Here is a 22,024-nt window from a genome sequence, read left to right on the forward strand (position 1 = left end):
TTGCAGGGCCGCTTGCACGCAAATATTTTTCGATATACAGTATGGTACTATAAATGTATTTTCTATTCCTTATGATTTTCTTGGTAACTTTTTTTTTCTGCAGCTTACTTTAAGAAGACAGCATATAATACATATAACATGCAAAATATGTTAATCAACTGTTTATGTTATCGGTAAGGCTTTCCAGTCAATGATAGGTTATAAATGGTTGTTTTTAGGGAGTCAAAACTTATACGAGGATTTTAGACTGCAGTGGGGGGATCAGCACTCCTAATCCCCTGTTGTGCAAGGGTCACCTGTAGTTCCTTTTGTTTCACTTATCAATCAAATGTAACTGAGGAGGTTGTAGTAGACAAACTTCTGTACACCTTTCCGAGTCTCGGAACTACATAAGAAAAGAATTTAGGGGTAAAATATAAATACATAAATAAGAATCACTTCTTTTACCTTTCTGAGAAGTAATCAGATTGATTCTGAAGAGCAGGGTCTTGTTAAGAATAAAGGAATATTGGGGGGAGTGGGTAAAAAGAAGAAAGGAATGTGACAAACATGCCCTAACTCCACCCAAAGAAATTACAAATTAATCTCACCATACCGGGTTCCTTTTAGAGATTTAGCTTTGGAGGGAGTGAATTTTGCATCATTTCTTAGGTAGCTAACACTCTCTTTGGTCCTAGCTAAATGAACAGTGACAGAATTAGAATCTTTTGGGAGGCTGGTGGCACTGGTTTGTGGACTGTGTCTGACACACCAGAGTTGTTTAACTTACTACTTCAGAATAATTAATTGCAAAAAAACCCCATTAATTGTACATCAGAATTTATACCAAATGGGAGAAAAACAATTTTACGTATTCCACTTGATCATTCTTTCACATGCTCATTTATAAGCTCTTTCACTGGCTCATTAAAGAAATAAGTGTGCATAACAGCAACATTTATTGGGCTCCTATTTTGGATGCTCAATCACCAAACAAACATGAGGACTGAACTCTGGGGAAATATCTGTAGAATCATATAGCCCAGGTACAATAACTTTCAAGAGATTTAACACTTAGAATAAAAATGTTTTCAGAATAAAGACTGAATTAAGCTAACAAAACAACTAGTGCAGGTTCTTTAGAGACTTTTCTACACAAGTGAAAACAGAAAAATCTCTTTTTGGGGCGCCTGGGTGGCGCAGTCGTTAAGCGTCTGCCTTCGGCTCAGGGTGTGATCCCAGCATTCCGGGATCGAGCCCCACATCAGGCTTCTCCGCTAGGAGCCTGCTTCTTCCTCTCCCACTCCCCCTGCTTGTGTTCCCTCTCTCGCTGGCTGTCTCTTTCTGTCAAATAAATAAATAAAAATCTTAAAAAAAAAAAAAACTCTTTTTAAAAATGTTACACAGGGGCACCTGGGTGGCTCAGGGATCGAGCCCCACGTTGGCCTCCCTGCTCAGCAGGGAGTCTACTTCTCTCTCTCCCTCTCCCTCTGCCCCTCCACCCACTTGTGCTCACTCTCTCCCTCTCTCAAATAAAATCTTCTTAAAAATAAAAAATAAATAAAAAATGTTACACAAGTATGCCTAAAATAGCAAGGTGCAGAATGTAAAACGATTTCTCCTAACTAATGAAAAGCTGCTTGATACGTGTATGTGTGTGTGCGCAGACGCGTGTTTTAAGGGAGATCCTAGAAATAAAATGCAGAGACTCCTTAATAAACCCTAAAATTCTTATAACAGGGCAGATGGTTTAGTCTGTAGATACTTGGTGAACAGTTCCAGATGTATTTGTGGAGAAAGTGGAGGCTTCCTGTTTATCATTTCTTATCTCAGAACCATAAGGTATAGTGCAGTGACATACAAGCCAGTAAGGTGGCTTGAGGTCTGTTATTGGACTCTTCCTTTATAGGAAGTGGTTCCCAGGATTCTGCAATATTGTATGTAAACTGTGTGCCTCTGTGTATTTTTCAAAAACCTCATCTCTCCTCCACATTCTCACCAGATCCTAAGGGACCTGTCAACCCACACAGATAAAATGTCCTGCCTTAAGACAATGCATATGACCCCAAGGCTCGGTGAACAGTCTGAAAACCAATATATAGTTTTATTTGAAGGTCAAAAATAGTGTCCATTTTCCCATTTTATTTTTCCTGGATCAGACCAGTATATGAACAAATCTTAAGAAAAATTTCTTTTATACATAACTTACAAAAAAGCACCAAGATTTTCTAATACAGGAAGAAAAAAGCAAACAAAGAATTCAGGTACGATCTTGTACATTAACAGCTGAAGAACTGTTCTTCAAGAAAATGTGTCAAACATTAACAACAAACTCAGTCTACTTCCAGCCACAGGAACATAAAATGTAACAGATCAGTTTAAGGCAAAGGGCATTTTTTGTGTGCCATGGTCCACAGCCAGACATTTCAGTATTCAATAAATTAGCGGACTCAAGAATTTAAAAAATGAAACAGCATAAGTAACTTGTACCCTGGCCAATAAACATGCAACTTATTAACATTTTACCTCCCTTTTTTGCAAAATGATTTTAAACTTGATCCAACAGTCATTATCAACTGAAAGTGATAATATTAGATTTTCCGTCTTCCAAATCTAGAAAGCGACGTTAGTAAAAATCTATAAAATTAAATGGAAAGTCAATCATGTATACCTCAAGGCAGTGTTTTTTCAAGAAGCATGTTCCAAGCCACACCAGAGCACAGAATCTTGGGTGAAGGGGTTCTGTGGTCAAAGAGTTAGGCAATGCTGAATTTTAAAAATTAAGTTATATTTTTCCATGTCTGAGAGCCTTCAGCGCTTTCGATATTGATTACAAATCTGCAGGTGAGAATGTGACCATGAGCCTTTTTTCTTCAAAGCACTTCCCAAGTCCCTTAGAAGATGAACCTGGGAAATTTTGAAATGCTAGCTTATTTTGTTGTCTAGCAATGAAGAACCTAAATCCAGGAGAGTGGACACGTCTGGGGAAAAAGAGGAAGGGCACTGGGAAGGGATGCATAAAGGGATTTTTAACCATTTCTGTAATGAGTTGTTCTTTTAAAAAAAATTCAGAAATAAGGGGCGCCTGGGTGGCACAGCGGTTAAGCGTCTGCCTTCGGCTCAGGGCGTGATCCCGGCGTTATGGGATTGAGCCCCGCATCAGGCTCCTCCGCTATGAGCCTGCTTCTTCCTCTCCCACTCCCCCCTGCTTGTGTTCCCTCTCTCGCTGGCTGTCTCTATCTCTGTCGAATAAATAAATAAATCTTTAAATTAAAAAAAAAATTCAGAAATAAGCATGGCAAAATGTAAGGATTTGACACAGCTGAGTGGTAACACAAAAATGTTTACCAGGTTATAAAAAACTGTGAAATGTATGGTGTAAGGAGAGTATTCAGTATATAAACATTAAAACTAAATTTGCCAATCTCCTACTTAAGTCATACATGTAATTTGCATATGTACGTAAATGGTTTCTATTTATCTGTACTATGTATTTACATGGAAGATTGACAAAGGCTGACCTAAAAGAAACGTTTCTGTCAAGCAGGTTAAAACTGAAATTAAGGGGCACCAGGGTCACTTAAGCATCTAACTTTTGGTTTTGCTCGGGTTGTGATCTCAGGGTCCAGGGATCGAGCCCCGCTTGGGGCTCTGTGCCCAGCATGGAGTCTGCTTGGGATTCTCTCTCCCCTCTCCGTCTGTCCGTCCCCTTCCCCTGCTCTGTCTCTTTCACACACGCATGCTGTAAAATAAATAAATCTTTTTTAAAAACTGAAATTAAGTATACCTCTCATAAGATTAATGCCATGAACTACTTCTGGCATCAAAGTGAAAAATTTTGGTGAATATATGACATATAAATAAATAATTTCTAAGACCAATAAAAACATATACAGGCGTAAGTTTTCCTGAAACTTAGTGTCAGACTGCTATTAAACTTATACAATAATGTGGGGGAAGGATGTAACAGAGAAAACCACAATTTCTATTTGAGTCAATTTTAAAGATTATATTTAGAAAAATCCTGAGAACTATGAAAGGGAGAAAAACAATCAGGAGATGATTGATACAACAGGAAAATCTACATCTGTTTCCCAAACCATTGCCTGAGAGTATATAGAATGAGTGTTGATCCTCTATATTCTTCTTTTATAATAACCAGAAAGAAGTAGCTCTGCAGCAGGTTTCCTGCCCAACAGCAAATTCCCCTTTGTTGGCCCTTTTTTCGTTGTTTTTAATTAAAAGGATTAAAAAAAAAAAAAAAAGCTAGTTTGGAGAATATTCATCAAAGAAGCTTAAAGGGAAAGAATGCAACACCCAAATATTCTTTCAATCTCATTGTTATTGTACTGTCCCAAATATTAACCACTAGTATCACAAAGCACATCAGCCATTAGTCTGAGGTAGGAGATACCTTGTCCCACACACAAGGCAGAAACCAGCTACAAAGTCCTTTTATAAAAAGTGTGCACTGGTATATGTGTGTAATCAGACAATCAAGGTTCTCTAGCAAACATTTCTGCACACATTCATAATTCAATAGTAATATACAGATGGTATAATAGTCTTCAAGAGTCAAGAAAAGCATATAGTCGTCACTTGAAAAACTAGAAAGAAAGTGTAAAAACCAAAAAAACCTTTAAAAGAATGATGGGAGGGTCTAGCAATACCAAGACTACCAAAAAGGGCAGTACCTGTGCTACATTAACGACAGAGTCATTAGTGCCAGCAGATTCCTGGGCCAAGAGTGAAAAGAAGCCATGACTGAAAGCCCTAATAAAAGAAAAAGCAGGATCAAAAAGGAAAACAAGAAATTTTAAATGGTACTTTACGGCACTTCTAGGGAACGCATTCCTTCTGAAAAAAAATATTAAAATAGTGAACTGGTTCATCACCCTCAGTTGGCTAGATTAAGGACACTGTGTTTTAAAGTTGGAGGTTTAGGGGCGCCTGGATGGCACAGCGGTTAAGCGTCTGCCTTCGGCTCAGGGCGTGATCCCGGCGTTATGGGATCGAGCCCCACATCAGGCTCCTCCACTGGGAGCCTGCTTCTTCCTCTCCCACTCCCCCTGCTTGTGTTCCCTCTCTCGCTGGCTGTCTCTATCTCTGTCGAATAAATAAATCAAATCTTTAAAAAAAAAAAAAAAAAGTTGGAGGTTTAGAGACATAAAAGCAACACAGAATCCTGGCCAAACTAGAAGTAATTAATTAACCCCCATTGTAATCATAGTCATCCACAACTGTACTTTGACTCTCTTTTTGAGTTTCGCCAGAAGGTACTTGAGTATATTTGCACATTTTTGGGAAATGTGGCTTCCTATATAATCCTATTCATCTACTACTAAGGAAGGTAACAGTGGCAAAGTTGAAGAAATTTACCTGTATCAGAACAAGAAGATTACATGAACCCCTAAATAACTGCTAGAGGCAAGGTCTATCACATGATTCCCAGAAGACTAATTTCAAGCTAGTACTAAGAACTTTTTCTATAAATAACTAATCTGAGATGGCATCACACTCCAATTGGATCTTGACAATTATTTCCTTTTCTGTTTCAAAGCAGAAATAAGGTAACTGGGAGCTGGTTATATTCTTTAGCTTCCATCATAATAAAAACAATAAATAAATACCCATTAGTCCACAATGATATAAATAATTGAATAAAAATGAAGAGGAAAAGAATTGAGTCTCTTACGCATGAAAATTCCAAATCACTTATGTAGTTACCCCACCCTCGAGGACGTAAAGCATAATTCCCCACCCCTTAAGTGTGGACTGTGCTTCATGACTTCCTTCCAAAGAGTACAGTATGGAAAGAGGGGGNNNNACTGGAGAACTCTGACACTGCCTCAACCTGGTGATCAAGGTCAATATCAGATCATGTTGACAGTATATATCCTAGCTGTGATGTGATGAAAATGGCACTTCACCTTTGTGATCTTCTTCCCCGAATCCCGTAAAACCAAAACCAACATGAGAAACACATCAGATAAATCCCAACTGGGTGACGTTCTACAAACTACCATAAAATTTCTCATCAAAACACTGGCTCCAAGAAGACTGGAACAAGATCTTGACAGTGCTAAAGTGGGGGGAAACTGAATCTACAATTCACTACGCAGCCAATACCTCATTATAAACATAAGCGTGAAATGAAGACATGCAATTTCTTTTTAAATTTTTCCCACAGATCTAAGAAAAAAAAAAAAAAAGCTCTTTACCATTCTAGAAATGTGGAAACCAAGTAATAAATACTTACTAGGAAATGTGAAAATCCAGGCCACTTTAAGTTAAACTTGACATATTATAAAGAATACCAGCATTTCCTTGTGGAGGTGATTAAAATCTGCCATCTTCTTGTGCTTTATTGAATGAATGAATGATGAAAAGCTAAGAAAGCAATACATCTATGCACATTCTATTAAAAACCAAAATTGTATTCATAGGGAAAAGAGGTCAATGTTTAATTCTGCCCTCCTCTCTGAGCAGCGTCAAGACTGAATCACAAATGAGATTTCTACATACAAGCTACTATACTTCCCTCTTGTAGGAAGAAAAAACCAAGAGATGAAATTAGCTTTGTGCAATAGGAGCACAGGTACAGTGTCGAAACAGTATTATCTGAAGTCAAAGAAAGGATATGTTCAAGATACTTTAATTCATATTGGTATGTTGTTTAGTGCTCATATGCTATACAAGGGTTGATAGTAAAAAATTTGGAGTAAACCTGACCTATTTAAACATCAGATGTCACTTACCAGTTATGGGCTTATATAATTTATTTAACCCTTGCTAAGCCTTAATATTTTCAAGTGTAAAATGAAGGTTACTCAATTAACAGGTTGTTTCAGAAATTAAATGAGATATATAAATAATTAAGCAACATGCCTGGCACCCATTTTGAACAGACAATAAATAAAAGCTCTTATTGTGATCCAATCTCTGCTTTGAAAAATTTGGCCATGGGCACAGATATTTCCATAGTTAGTTATCCAGCAAGAGCTGTTCCTACTATGAACAGAGAATAGGAAAGCAGAAAATGGCTCGACTTAAAAATACTCCCACAAAGTAAGACTTCTTAAGACTTTGCTACATTTCAGTTTTCAAATGACCTCTGAGAAAAGAGGTCTAATTACCAACATCCAACCCACGTATTAGACTTGATCTAATGCCATTTTTCTCACAACTGGAAAATCTAAAATGGGGGTCACCACTGCCTTTATTACTTTGTCTATGTTTTAAGTAACTAAGAAAGATGGATAATATTTTTGAGGTAACTATTGATTCCACTAGACCAAAATGCAGTCTCCAACACAGAGACTTACTTTTATATTTATGGAGTAAATGTTTGATGATTCTCTCTACATTTTTTCTATTTTTAAAGAATATTAACTCATTTCTAGGGAGAAAGAAAACTACAGGAAAAATACTAGGTTTAACTCAAGTGTCTTTCACTGACTTTAATTATAATCATTTACCTCTATGTCACCCACTGCCATGGATTATCTTAAGCTTCAAATACATGATTAAAAACTTAAAAACATAACATTCCTTAAGAAATGGAGAAACGATGTAAATAGGAAGAATACCAGGAGGGAAGTAACAGGAATTATTTCAAGGTCACTAATGTGAAAAAGAAATTATGTCTTGGAATAAATCATGATTTTAGTACTAAATGAAATGATGAACGCAAGCCCCTTCCTAAATTACTTTCAAAGGTTTACAGTGGATGCACGTATTTCCCAAGACCGATACTGACCACTAATTTTATTAAAATTTCAACCCAAATGTAAGCATTCTCCAAAAATAAATGAGCTGATTACTGATGAATAAACCAGAGTGGAAAAAAATATAACCCAAAACACATAGAAGGCTGTTTAGGGCCTTAAAAAGACAGAAGCGCCCGGTTGGCTCAGTCAGAAAAGCATGTGACTCTTGATCTGGGGGTTGTGAGTTCAAACCCCACAAAGGACAAACTTGCGGGGGGGAGGCTCTAAGCTCCATGACAGCTCAGTGTCAAAGGCTGTGATGTTGTAATGAGGGTAATGACAGAACCCTCCATAAAGCAACTTGTCCAGGTCCCTGCTGACTTCTCATTTATATAGAACAGCTACCCTCACCTAAAGCAGACAAGGGCTTTCTAAACAAAGCAAAAGTAAGTCTTGAAAGAAACCCAAGAATAGGATTTAAGACTGGAGAAGAAAGCAGCACAAAGCTTGTCGCAATGCTACACTATGACCTGAAGGAAGGACAGAAGGGAAGAGGGAAAGAAGGATGAGGAAGGGAGCGAGGAAAAAGAAAGACACCCCATCTGAGAGTGAAGTAAACCAAGCACTCTACCTCACAATACAATCCACTTAATTGTGGCTCATGGCAGTTGCCACTTACTCCCCACCCACGTCACTGAACACACATACACACAAGAGTCCACAGTGAAGGCTACTATCCAGGGGAGGAGACTTTTGGGTAAGTGGACTTACTCAACTATAAATGAAATGAAAGACAACTACTTATGCTAACCAATACAAATCTTCATTCAAATTTAACCAACCAGGGATCACTAGACATTTGAGAAAAGTCGAACAGGAAGAAAGAGAAAGACCAGGGAAAAGATTAAGGGAAAACAAATCAGAACAAGACCAAACCAAACCAAACACACAAATACCTCTATTACTATGCTAGAAGTTTGAAGGGGTATATTCATTTAAAACAAACAACAAAACAGGTCACTATGAAAAATGAAAATACCAGAGAACCACACTAGGAGATCTTGGAAATCAAACACACAGTGGCTAAAATAAAAATTTCATCAGAAGGGCTACATAACAGACTAGGCATGACTGAAGATAGTATTTTGGAAAATAGAAATCTTCCAAATATTAAGAGTAAAGGAGAGAAACAGAAAATATGAAAGAAACAGTAATACAAGGCAGATAGCTCCAAGAGTCCCAACATTAATATATTAAGAATTCCATAAGACAGAGACAATAGAAAAACCTTCTGAATGAAATGAAGATTTGGAATTGCATATTAAAGCAAGCCGAAAAAGATGGATGTTTAAAATACTTACAACCTCAGTGTGGGTACAGTAAAAACAGAAGTTCGCAGAGAGATAGAGAGATCATTTCAAAAACATTCAGAGAGGAAAGCCATATTATATACAAAATAATGAGAATCAGAATAGCATCTGATATTGATAGACAGATAATGGAAGCCTTCACAATTCTGAGGTAAAAGGACTGAAAACCAAGAATTCACAACCCAGACAAACCAAGAATCAAGTATGCTGGCAAATTACAGACCTCTCCAGACATATGAATTTTGAAATTTACTTCCAACACTGTTTCTGAAAAAGAAATTATTTTTATGTCCATTATGACTGCAGTCACTGGCACAGGAGACAGTTCAAGCAGAGCAGGAATCAAGAGAACCGGCTAAAGAATGTCTTCAAAAATTAAAAAAAAAAAAAAAAAGAAAAAGATCCATGTACTATAATTGCAAAATTAAAGTCTTTTTAAGTACTATGATAAAAGCTTTTAGTGACATTACAAAAAAAAAAAGAGGAAGTAATTAGAAATTGCAAGGAAAACTAAAGCAAACTGAAATTCCTGACAATGTCTAAAAGGAAAAGGAAAAAGCAGCAAAGACACTGGGGGCGTGGCTTCCTCATTACCATAATGGTCAGTTAGTCAAGGGAGACTGCCTCAAGGTGGTGGCCCAAAAAGCTAACAAACTAAGAACATTAAAAGCTACAGGAAACGAAATTCGTAATAAGAAAACCCAGGAGGCAGAAGGCACAATTGGTGGTATAAGTACACAAAACTCCTCAGCTTTCATAACAGGAAGTAAAGAGACACCATGTAGACAGATATATCAAGAAATATATTACTTTAAATTCTGATGGTAACCACAGGAATAAAAACAAATTAGTTTAAAAACTTCATTATCTGGGGAGTGGTAAAGGACTGGCAGATTTTTACATTTCAAATTCTATCCTTCTACGATGTCGGAGAAAAGACTACCATGTGAGTAGAAATTTTTAAAAATAAGATTACATTCTTAAATGGTGGGGAAATCCTGTGTTATCTTTAGTTTTTGGCTAGACCACGACAACATCCTTAAGCTTTATCATTAATGACTCCAGGACCGTGAGGACAACTAAAAAGTATCTAACAAAAGCTTAAAGGTTCATACTCTTTGATCCATCAGGTTCATAGCTGTCTATCCTAAAGGAAAATTTCCATGAGTGGCAGCAAATAAAAAGGTACAGGAAGCTTAGTATACAGCTCTTAGTAAAAACCTTGGAAATTCTACACGTCTGTCAATGAGAATGGTTAAATAAGTTATGGTAGATACATGCTATGGAATGTTATAGTTACCAAAGTAAGACTGGGGTAGTAATGATACAGAAAGATGACCATGATATATTGTATCGTGAGAAAAGCAAACAGCAAAGAATATATGTATGTGGTATAATCCCATTTCATGTAGGATTTTTTTAAAATATCTTCTTCTATATGTGTAAGAATTGTGGAAACATACACACCAACTATTAACAGAATAGTGATGAACTCTGGATGTGAGATTGGAAAAGGATAGAGAGACATTGACTTTTTACTACTATTTGTGTGAAATTTTTATGAATGTTTATTAATTACCTCTGTAAAGGCAGAAAATTCTCAAGATAACTTCCATATTAATCCCACCCAGTTCTTTCCTTACCCTTTCCACCCCTCTGTTGCCCCAACACTGTTGCACCACAGATCTCAGCCTTCCTTATGGCACATGGTGGGAATGTGTGAATCCAGACCTTACAGTACTCTTCAAATCTTACTTCCATGTGATACACAGAATATACTTGTTGCCATGCATGACTGATGAAAAAAAATGCATCTTAATGTTGCATTTAGTCTTTAGCTTGGTTGGTTATGGAATGGCATTGCTAAAAAAGCCAAGGTTGCAAGTGATATCCCCACACAGGTCAATTAACTGTTATGCGGTCAGTCTGCTTTTGTTTTTATCATCTGTCATCTTCCTGGGGACAGGACAACAAGATGTGGAAAGAACAAAGTAAATCCATTTTAACTAGTGGGACCACACTGATAGTGGGCTTCAGTCTTATGGTTGTATTCTTAAGAACACATGTGTGCATATGTAAGACCACAGTTAACACATTTCTTTGCCAGTTGACCGCACATTGTCACTGAATTGTGTCATCAGTGTTTCCCAGAGAGAGAACGCTGGTTACCCAAGTATCTGCAGCAACGCTGCCTGTCTGTGCTCTGTGGGAGTAGTGTGATGTTGGGGTGTGTGGGACCACGAAGTTTTCAGTTTCTGTTCTTTAATTCCCATCTTCAGCCATCACACTGAATAAAAACTCAGTCATGTGGCAGAGTAAAGGCTTCACAACCTTAACTGTGCTCGAAGAATGGTTTTTCTTTCATGACTCATTTTTAGAGAAGGCAACAATAAAAGGAGAAAATCAAAGACTGAAGAATAACAGACTAAATGAGGACTTACAATGTGACCACAGCGCTAGTTACTTAAGTATCTCTAGCAATGGAATATTGGATTCTGATCTAAATTTAAAATGTCTATTAAAAATGCCCAAGTAAACAACTCACACCACAAAGATGTGTCATTTTTTTGGCCTTTGTATTTTTTCTGTAAACCCAGTAAAAAGCGGCAATGAAAGGAATATTCTGCTATAAATCTACAGAACAACTCAGTATATCTTATGCTCATCAAGTTATCAACTGACCTAACTAGAACGAGTTAAAACACAGCCACTAGTTCTCAGGGAAGACTCAAATTGTTATCTATTCAAAAAGCAAACAAGCAAGCAACGAACAAAGGAAAAAAACAGAATTTGGGGGACAGCGCAAGAGGAATGGTGGGATTGCAGTGTTGCCTTAAGGGATTACGGTGGTTCTGAGATGACAGTGGAAGTAAAGTATGAGGACTTGTACAAACACAGCTTTAAAAAATAAGTCATAGTTCCAGTTCAATGTTATTTATTTAAATGTGGCTTACAATACATTTAATTTTATCAGTGACACTTCTAATCCTAAGAACCCTTACTGAAAATAGAATGATCAGGTGTAATATTCCATCCCAATTCTTGATCTAGTCATGTCCTTTTAAACCCTTAATAATGCCTTTCCTAATCAGTTCCAAACTCCTTTTAAGTCAAAATCACTTCAAAATGTCAATTTCTTTACGCCAGCTTTCCTTGCACATATGCAACTTAGGCAACACATATTTACTTCATGCCTGCCACGTGAGCGGTGGGGTCTTCTGTGTACTTCTGGGACCCTCACAACAACCCTGTGAGGTAGGTATCATTAGTCCCACTTGACAGAGGAAGAAACACAAACTCAGAGACTGACTTGCCCAGTGGCAGAGCTGGGACTCAAAGCCAGAACTGCTGACTCTCAGATGAGTTATGACTGCCCCAAGTAAAACCTATGACTGTACCTAGAATTTTGGAGCAGCTGCAGAAGAGTTTCAATAAAAATAAGTTTCTTCTTCCTTGTCACTTACCACTATAAACAACAATTACACTATAATCTCCTATCATTAAATTTTGAAGGTAACAATACACAAAATTTACCCCTCCCATTTTATAGGGGAAAAAATGACATACCACAATTAGACCTGCAGTCATCATTAATTATGAAAATACATAGCAAACTGGTACTAATCTACATCAACCCTCCTGGTAAATGGATACTTATAAAGAAGATATAAATGCAAATGTACTGGTTATCATAAATAATATCAGAGTGAATTCTGTGGGGATCATGAAAGTGGGCTGCTGCACAGACAGATTTACTATCAAAACACAAAACCTTATCCAGGAACTTTACCAAGAGAAATGTACCACAAACCTACATGCCTAAATTATATGAAGACATGTCCTGGCATCTACACATAATTTAGACACTGATAAAAATGGTTATGTGGTAAGTTCCCTATCAATCTTGAAATCTGTGGTAACTCTGGAATCCCTTTTCCTATGCAAAAATATGTACTGTATTTGGTAAATAAGATCTAAATGATAGTCCAATATAGTGTGTTTAAAACTTAAAATGTACACGTTTTCCTGTGTGGAATGGTCTTTAGGGGAAAAACCTTATTTTGAAATGTTACTGTCCTTAGTTGTGTCCAAATCAACCATACTCTAATGCTACTACTGCTCTACCGAAAGCACCAAGATGTAAAAAGTTCTGCAATCTAAATCCTTAAAGGTTTTTCAGGATCTCATAAACACTCAAAGCTATCATATAGCTATGAAGATTTCAATGACCAAATATGATTATGTTTATTTATTTCTATAGGAAAATTCCAGAGACCAATGACAGATCTAGTAGTATCACACGGAGAAGACTGGTTTGCCTAGAATGTATTTTGTCTAACACAACTAAACATTTTGCACTCTCTCATCTTGTGACACTACCCAAATGTGCTCTAGAATTCTAATAAGTACCCATGGTTAAGTCTTAACTACAAATACAGCTTTTCTAGTTCTAAAACTTACTCGGTTTTTACCAAATGCAGTATTAAGGAGAATACCCTCAACTTACTATTCAAAATGAAGAAACAAAAGAAGCCTATCTATTGCAGTTTACTGTGACACAAATTTTGTTCTGAAGACCTCCAACTTTAGAGGTATCTCTGCACTTGTCTGAGCAGATGTTCCATAAATATCTGATTTTAAAAAGTTACCACTTTTAAAGTTACAAAAACTATAAAACTACCTTATTAATCATAGGGATAGTCTTCTGTGCACTATTAATATAATAATGCAGTGCTTATTCTAGAATATACATGAAATGAAAAGACTATTAAAAGTGATGATTTTAAAACAAAAATCAGCAATCAGCAGTAGTGCTCATGAAGACAGGAATGGCTATCTGACCCCCTCCACCATACCCAGGGCCTGGCACTTAGTAAGCAGTAATTGTTTGAATAAATGAATCAATGTAAATTTCCCCTTAATGGTCTTTGGTGAACATGACTGAGATGGACAGTGGAGCTATGAAAACATGGTCCATTGTTTGCCTTAAGTCAGTATGACAATTCATAAGCAATTTTTACAATTATTATAATCTTTAATTGTAAAGTATCTGACGGAGTTCTTAAGTCTTAAAATCTTTAAAATCCCTTTGGTAATCTGCTGCCTTGTATTAACATAGACAATACAGAAAATGAATAGCTGACTCTTCCCAGATGGAAAGAAACAACTCCTGAAGCACTACAAACCAATCCCTGGACACTAAATTTAGTGGGGTAAATCCTAGGATCCCCCAGAGAGACTAATGCAGAAACTCACACATCCTATTTCTTTTATTAAAAAGAACATGTTCTTATTTTACCCACTAACTACTTCTAGCCAGCTGAAAACTGCTATGCATGATATGCTTCCCAACTGCTCTGTTTTGTAAAAACATAACTATTGGTATCACTGTAGCTTGTTCCAGTGACACGCTCAATGTCATTGCCATTGAATCCTGACCTAACACCATCCGCGCCCCACACCCCCCCACCCCCCGCCCAACTGGTTCCTATATATTGAGAAGTCAGTTTGGATTTAAATGCTTTTAAGAAAGTTAAAAAAAAAAAAAAAAAAAAAAGGCAGTCCCTGACCGCTGAGTACGAATCTCATACTCATAGTTAAGTCTCGATGTTACTACAGACTGATCTGACATTTACAGCTAAACCATTCTGTTCTCCTGATCCCACAAGACAACTCTGTCTGAGACCAGGATGAAGTCAAACAAAAACAAGGTCACTGTACAACCCACAAAATACCAAACATCTCTCTTGTGCTAAATGAGTGACAGCCCTCACTTCCTTCAACTCTCCCCCACATTACCCAAAGCCCAAATCCTGCAATATAATCTTTGTAACACCCTCTTACTGAGGCACCCCACAGTTCTCCATGGTCTGTATTCTTCGCTGCAGAGAGTGATAAATCTAACTTTTTCAATTACAAGTGTGTTCCTGGTGGTCTCTGAAAGAAGGGTACTGACATCTGTAAATACTAATGGTGAAATAAAAATAGACTATAACCTCTAGGGTTACAAGAGGACTCTAAAATATGGCTTATTAATACACATCTCACAATTCACAGAGAGGGCAGCTCTGGGTAACTTTGGTACAAGGCTTCTTCCATTGTGCTTTTAATATCAAGACCATGCTAAAATGTGTTGAAAGTTCAGATAAAATAAAAGGCATTAATGACAATCACACTGAAAATTGTTAAGGCATACAGGAAAAGCCCATCTAGCAATGTTAATTAGGAGAATGAGCAGGAGTTGTTCCCCAAGAGTCATTTCAGTGGGAAGCATGCTCAAGTGTATGGGCTATACTCAAATGCAGAAGTATTTTAAAACAAGGACTCCAGGAAAATACCCAACAATAAAGACAAAGGTATAAAGAAAAGGTGGAAGAGGGTGACTTTTTCTTTAAATAGTGTTCACCATTACTATTGGAAAATCTGGATAACAGGCTAGCTATGAGAGGAAAGCAAGATTTTAGTATATATTCTTTCACTGAAGACTTTTTTAATATGCAAAATCTCCGACTTTGCAGCTGAATGTTATTTTTGTTAAGTATGAATCACATCAGAGGTATAAAAACCAAGAATGCCAACTTAGAACAAACAAGTTTTTACAACACAAATCTACTAGACACTAGTATGAACATTTTGTAAAAGAAAAAAAACAGTATTTTAAAGCTAAGCTATTCATAACTCTATGTTTAACACAGGAGTTAAAAATTAGAAGTCCTGAAGAACTTGAGGGGAATAGTAATTTTTTTAAAAGCCCTTCTCTGCCCCAAAGATAAGGCAGAAAACACCTTTCTGTCAACTGTATAATCAGTTTCTTAAAAACCTATGAAAATAAAGCACCCATTACCTACCTTTCAGATAAAACTGAAAGATTTTCATGTCTAGAGGGTGGGGACATGGGGTATATATGCCACTTCCCCAAGTACCTATTGTGTCCTTCCTGGATCTGGAAGGTTTAGGTTTGCAGTGTCACATAAAAGTCTTTGTCTTCAAAGGTACTTAATTTCTTAGAACCTACACTGCGTGGGAATTTTGGTTGAGAGAGAAAATATTTTCATCACCACTGCCCTCTATCTTGTAGCACATAAAGTATTACATATATTACAATCTCATCTCCCTGTTAGATAGGCATTACCGCTTACTTTTTATGGATCATGAAAACCTTGTTACTCAACAAGCAGGAGAAGCTATGATTTAAACTCATCTTGGGATGCCATGGTGCAATTCAAAACTATGACTTCAATATAACAATAAGAATTCGTTTTTTAAAAAATTATGTAAAAGCTTGTTGAAGATAATACGTATTATAGCAAGTAATGCCTGTATACCTTACAGTAGGAAAAGGAAGTCTGTGGTCTCCTTGAGTCCATGTGGTGAAGGAGGTATTAGATCTTTTGGAGAACAATGGACTAAATATTGTAAGTTACATTTTATAGTACGTATATATACTTTCACCTGTATTTGTATTAGGATATTAGAAGAAATCCAATTAAGAAGGATGACCTTTCCACTAACTCCAACCTCCTCTGTACATCTCTTCTAAAAATTTTTTTAGAAGAGGAGCTTCGTGGCCCAGTAAATTTTAGCACATTTAATTCAAATGTGATTCTACAATAATAAAAAAACACCAAAATGTTGACTACTCTCTCTTTACAGTGTAACTAACAATGTCAAGTTTTATCCTTTATGATGATCACAGTCCATGGTGTGCCTCCTCCAGGACTGAAACTTTCCTCTTTCAAATACCTTTCATCTCATACACATTAATATCCTAATACCTAGTTCCTAAATCAGAACTGTATCATCATCTTACTTCCACACTGTGGAAGGACAGCAGTTGGGTTTTTTTTTCCCCTTAAAATTAAGGTCCAGGGGTGGGCACCTGGGTGCTTCAGTCGGTTGAGCATCTGCCTTCACCTCAGGTCATGATCCTGGGGTCCTGGGATCGAGCCCCAAGTCGGGCTCCCTACTCAGTAGACAGTCTCTGCTTCTCCCTCTCCCTGCCACCCCCCAGCCCATGCTCTCTCTCTCTCTCAAATAAAAGCTAAAAAAGAAAAGATCCAGTGGCACCTGGGGGGCTCAGTCCGTTAAGCATCTGACTTGATTTCAGTTTCAGATCATGATCTCAGGGTCGTGAGATGGAGGGGCTCTTCGCTGGGTGTGGAGCCTACTTAAGATTCTTTCTCTCCTTCTGCCTCTCCACCATCCTCCAACTCTTAAAAAAAAAAAAAAGTCCAAGGGGCACATGGGTCGCTCAGCTGGTTAAGCAACCGACTCTTGGGTTTGGCTCAGGTCACGATCTCAGGGTCCTGGGATCAAGCCTTCCACTGGGCTCATGTTCAGCACAGAGTCTGCTTGTCCCTCTCCCTCCCCCTCTGTTCCTGCCCCCCAACACATGCCCACTCTCTTGAATAAATAAATAAATCTTCAAAAGAAGTCCAAAATATTTTTTTTAAAAATTAAATTTAAAACAGTTCATTCAAAGAGTGAAAGTGCTTTACAGTAACTGATTTAATAATTTCTCTGCTAGAATAAACCGAATAAAAATGCCTAGCAAATTTTCTTGAAGAATTTTTGTTTTAATAAACATTTTATTTTTACCCAGAAGACCCTTGGTAATAATTTACACTTCTAGACAACATTAAAACATTAAATCTATAAAACTAAAAATGTCCTCAAAAATCAAGTAATACACTTTTTAAAAATATAAATGGAATAGTTTCCATAAATTTCTAGAAAATGATTTCACCACTCCAAAAACATATAAAATATTAGTAACACCCAACTTCTACAGTATTTAACATTCAGGCCTACAGAGAGAACATTAAAACTGTGTACTGTACTATATGATCTCAAAAAAGCAGAATTTAAGTTCAGGAATCACTAAACTTACAGTGTTCCTTAATTCCTAATGTCTCCTTTAATATCATCCTATTTGCTCTCAGAATCACTTTATCGGTTGGGCCAATATCTGCTACATCCTAGGTAAGGATTTAGCTCCCACCCTTGAACAAACTCCACCAAAGACTTTTGGGCTCGAACAGGTACACTCCAGCTAGTCTGCTGTCAGCTGGGAAGTCTAATGAGATAGGGGCAGAAGGGGTGAATCAGGAGGCCCAAAGAGATGACATTAGGTTTCTGTATTTAAGTCTCATCCACTGGGACAGAAAATACATAGAGTTACAGTTTCCCCAAGACTCCTAACTTATCACTAATCCCTTACTCATTGAAGATGACAAACAGAAATAACATTCTACCAGAGTTATCACTAGTTCATCCAACTTTATTACTACATGGATTTAGAAATAATTACTGTGATTAAATTTGGTCAAAAGGAAAAAACCTGTTCTTCCCCCAGAGAAAAATAAATGCTGTCCCAATGAAAGAGTCTAGACACCAACGACCACAGTCTGCGGCAGTATGATGAGCTGTGAAGACTTGATTTTCAGTGTATTCAGCATTGCCATTCACCATGGTGCTTGCCCAATTCACCAAACATATCTGAAGCAATGAAAGAACTAGGGAAATGTTGGAAACGCTGCTTAAGGGACGAGGCCATGTATAGAGAATTTTTATTGACCACGGTAATCATTAAATATTTGATTCATCAAACAATTAAAATAGAATCTTTAAATGCTTCCATATGAGATCCTTTTTAAAAAGGCCAATTCTAAGTGTTGAATTTTTTTACACCTGAAAACATCAGAAAATCATAACAACTTGTTTAAACAAGTGATCATATTTATGGACCATCTGAAAATAGAAACTTAAACAACTGCAATAACTAATAATAATGGCTGAAAAACATTTAGATGAGAAAAGTAAAATACACTTCTGAAGGAACCACTTTTATCCTTAAATGGGCAGAAAGATGGAAGCAGGCTCTGAAATTAGCTTTAGAAATGAAATAATAGCTGACATTAACTGGACATTCTTTATGGCAGTAAATGCTTCTCACGAATTAACCTATTTAATTCTCACAACTATTCAGGAAGGTCAGTACTATTACTAATCCCCATTATACAGACGAAAAAGACACAGTAATGTGACTTGCCCCAATGTCCCATGACTGCTAAGGGCTAAACTATGATTTAACATCCAGGATCCAGAGCTTGTGACTGTAATAATACACAATACTATATCTTTATATACTAACTTTTATTGTGTTGCTTTTAGCAGCAGGAAACCAGTAAACGAAGGTAATCTGAAAAAATAATAGAACACAGTTTTCAAAAGAACACAGACAGGGCACTCGGATAGCTCAGTTTGATAGAGCCTGTGACTCTTGATCTTGGGGTCATGAGGTACAGCCCCACATTGGGAGTAGAGTTTAAATAAATAAATAAATAAATAAATAAATAAATAAATAAATAAATAAAGTTTTTTTAAAGACTTAATGTTTAATTAGAAAAAAAGAACAGAGGCAAGTCAAGGAAATTAAGACAGCTGTACACAAGGGAAAGGGAGATGAAAGAAACCACAAAAGGACAAAAAAATTTTGAAAAACAGTAGAGAAAAGGGAAATCAATGAAAATATCTTTGAATGTCTAAATTACCTAATAAAAGTCTTGCATGGGGAAAAGGTATGAAGGAATCTTTAGAGTGCTGCAAACATTCTGTATCTTCACTGACAATGACCACTATACATAAAGCTTTTTTTTTTAAAGGCACCAGTGTAAACTCTGAGAGAAAACTCTTTACAAAATGCTCATTATAGGGTATTATTGCCTCCACTGAAAATCAGTGGTTTGGAGTAAGTCATGCTAAAACAAATTTTTTTTTTTTTTTTTTAAAGAATTACTGGATGGGTGGTCAAGGAAATTATAGCCAAACCATAGGCAATCTTTTGAACTAGTCTTAAGATCATGGCAGAGGATCGTGGCTTTATAACTACATGACCGAAAGACCATTTCCAACCTAAGTTTCTACTGGATGTTTGTTACCAGTGAGGCAGTTCTACAGAGAGCTGCAAGGTTCTTTACTCAGCCTCTGCCCTATTTAACATTTTTTTATTAAGCTAGATGGTCTGCTTTGCAAACTTACAGGTGATCCAAAACTGGGAGTTCTCTAGATGTTAGGATTCAAAAAGAAACTGTGATGTTAAATCTAATGAACAGACATTTAATATGTAAAATTTTAAACAGATGTAAGTGTAAAGTCCAGTATTTAGGTTTTCAACTTCAACTGTATCATCTGCTAGAATGGTTTATGAGTTTACATAAAAACAAATGTAGGTTTTCGATGATTAGTGTGTATTCATATGGTGTCATGCCCTCTAACATTTAGTAAGAATGGATATTCAGAATGGTGAACCTTAATTCTTGACAAGAGATGCTCAGAATGGGGGAGGATCTGGAAATCATGAGAAAGAGTACAGGGAAATGTAGTATTCAACTTGGATAAGAGAGACAAGAGAAATTCTGTCATTTTCAAATATTTAAAGGATTATGTATGAAGGTAGGGTTCAATTTATTTTATATAGATCTAGAATACAGGGGGTAGGGAGGATATTAAGACATATTTGGATTTAATTATAGAAATTTTTTCCTATAGAAAGAAAAGAGAAAGAGCTGTTGTATGAGCTCTTAAGCTTTCCTTGGCTCAAATTGGGAGGTGTAGCTTGCCAGCTATCAGGAAGATTACAGAAGGCATTCCCTTTTCAGATGAATGGTTCTGAGCAGGAGAAAACTCTACCTACCCCTATTCAAAGGCACCATCCTTCCTGGTGTTCCCTAGGGACTAATACAGTATTTAAAAATATGAGCAAGTTAAAGCAGATACAATTCACTGAGCTAATAACCCAAGTAACATGTGATATTCTAAAACCATGCTAATAAGGGTAACGTTCTCTCAGAATTATATTAAAATACCTTCAAAGGGAAAAAAACAGAGGCTTCAGCAGATTGGCTTTGAGAAACTGATTACTGCATTTTGGAGATATTAAACTAGTTTATAAAACAATCCATAAAAAAGGATAAATTTTCCCCTAAAAACTACCCTTTTTTTTTTTTTTAAAGATTTTATTTATTTGACAGAGAGCGAGCGAGCATGCACCCGAGAAGGGTGAGGGAAAAGCCGACTCCCCGCCAAGCAGGGAGCCCGATGCGGGCCTGATCCCAGGGTCCCTGGATTATAACCTGAGCTGAAGGCAGATGCTTAACCAACTAAGCCACCCAGGTGACCCCATTTCTTTCTTTAAAAAGAAAGTCTTATTCTGGGCTCTATAAAGAGATCATAGCACTGTAGGTGCTTCTTATAAATTCCTGATACGACTTAAATCAAACTTTTTTTTAAAGGTTTTATTTATTTATTTGACAGAGAGAGAGCACAAGTAGGGGGAGCAGCAGGCAGAAGGAGAAAGAGAAGGAGAGGGAGAAGCAGGCTCCCCACCGAGAGGGGAGCCTGACACGAGGCTCAATCCCAGGACCCTGAGACCATGACCCAGGCTGAAGGCAGACACGAAACTGACTGAGCCACCCAGACGCCCCTTAAATAATGGTTTCAAAATGGTTTTCTAGTATATCATTAAAGTAAAGGGAAAAACTGACTTAAAAAAAAAAATAACAGTATTTGTTTCGGTATTTCACTGCCCTCATTGACAAATAACTATTTTTGATGATACCATACTTTAATCTTATAAGGATCTACCTACTAAAAATGAAAAAGCCAAAAACATATTACATATTTATCTAATTTTATCACTCTTTCCCAAGCTCTGAATTTTAACTTTAAAAACTACCAAAGAGGGGCGCCTGGGTGGGGTCAGTCGGTTAAGCAGCTGCCTTCGGCTCAGGTCATGATCCCAGCGTCCTAGGATCACGAGCCCCACTTTGGGCTCCCTACTCACTGGGGAGCCTGCTTCTCAATCTGCAGCTCCCCCTACTTGTGCTCTGTCAAATAAATAAATAAAATCTTGGGGAGGGGAGGGAAGGGGAGGGAAGGGGAGGGGAGGGGAGGGGAGGGGGGGGG

General features: G+C 37.1%; 1 protein-coding gene across 7 annotated transcripts in view; it reads right to left on the reverse strand.

Moving 5' to 3' along the window:
* WDR33 (WD repeat domain 33) overlaps nucleotides 1–22,024 on the reverse strand; it is a 108,263-nt gene that overhangs the window by 27,540 nt on the left and 58,699 nt on the right. The window contains exon 8 of one of the 7 annotated variants that reach the window (XM_040619361.1): nucleotides 3,185–3,721. The exons of 3 other annotated variants lie outside the window; for them this stretch is intronic. In XM_040619361.1, coding sequence (XP_040475295.1) covers nucleotides 3,540–3,721 — 182 coding nt within the window. In that variant the 3' untranslated portion in view covers nucleotides 3,185–3,539. Of the gene's footprint in view, nucleotides 1–3,184; nucleotides 3,722–18,319; nucleotides 18,574–19,199; nucleotides 19,260–22,024 lie in introns of those variants that run through there. 3 more of the 7 variants (XM_008686061.2, XM_008686062.2, XM_008686063.2) reach the window with 3 other exon arrangements.

This window comes from Ursus maritimus, unplaced genomic scaffold (assembly GCF_017311325.1).
Source record: "Ursus maritimus isolate PB19 unplaced genomic scaffold, ASM1731132v1 scaffold_1, whole genome shotgun sequence".
Taxonomy (NCBI): Eukaryota; Metazoa; Chordata; class Mammalia; order Carnivora; family Ursidae; genus Ursus; species Ursus maritimus.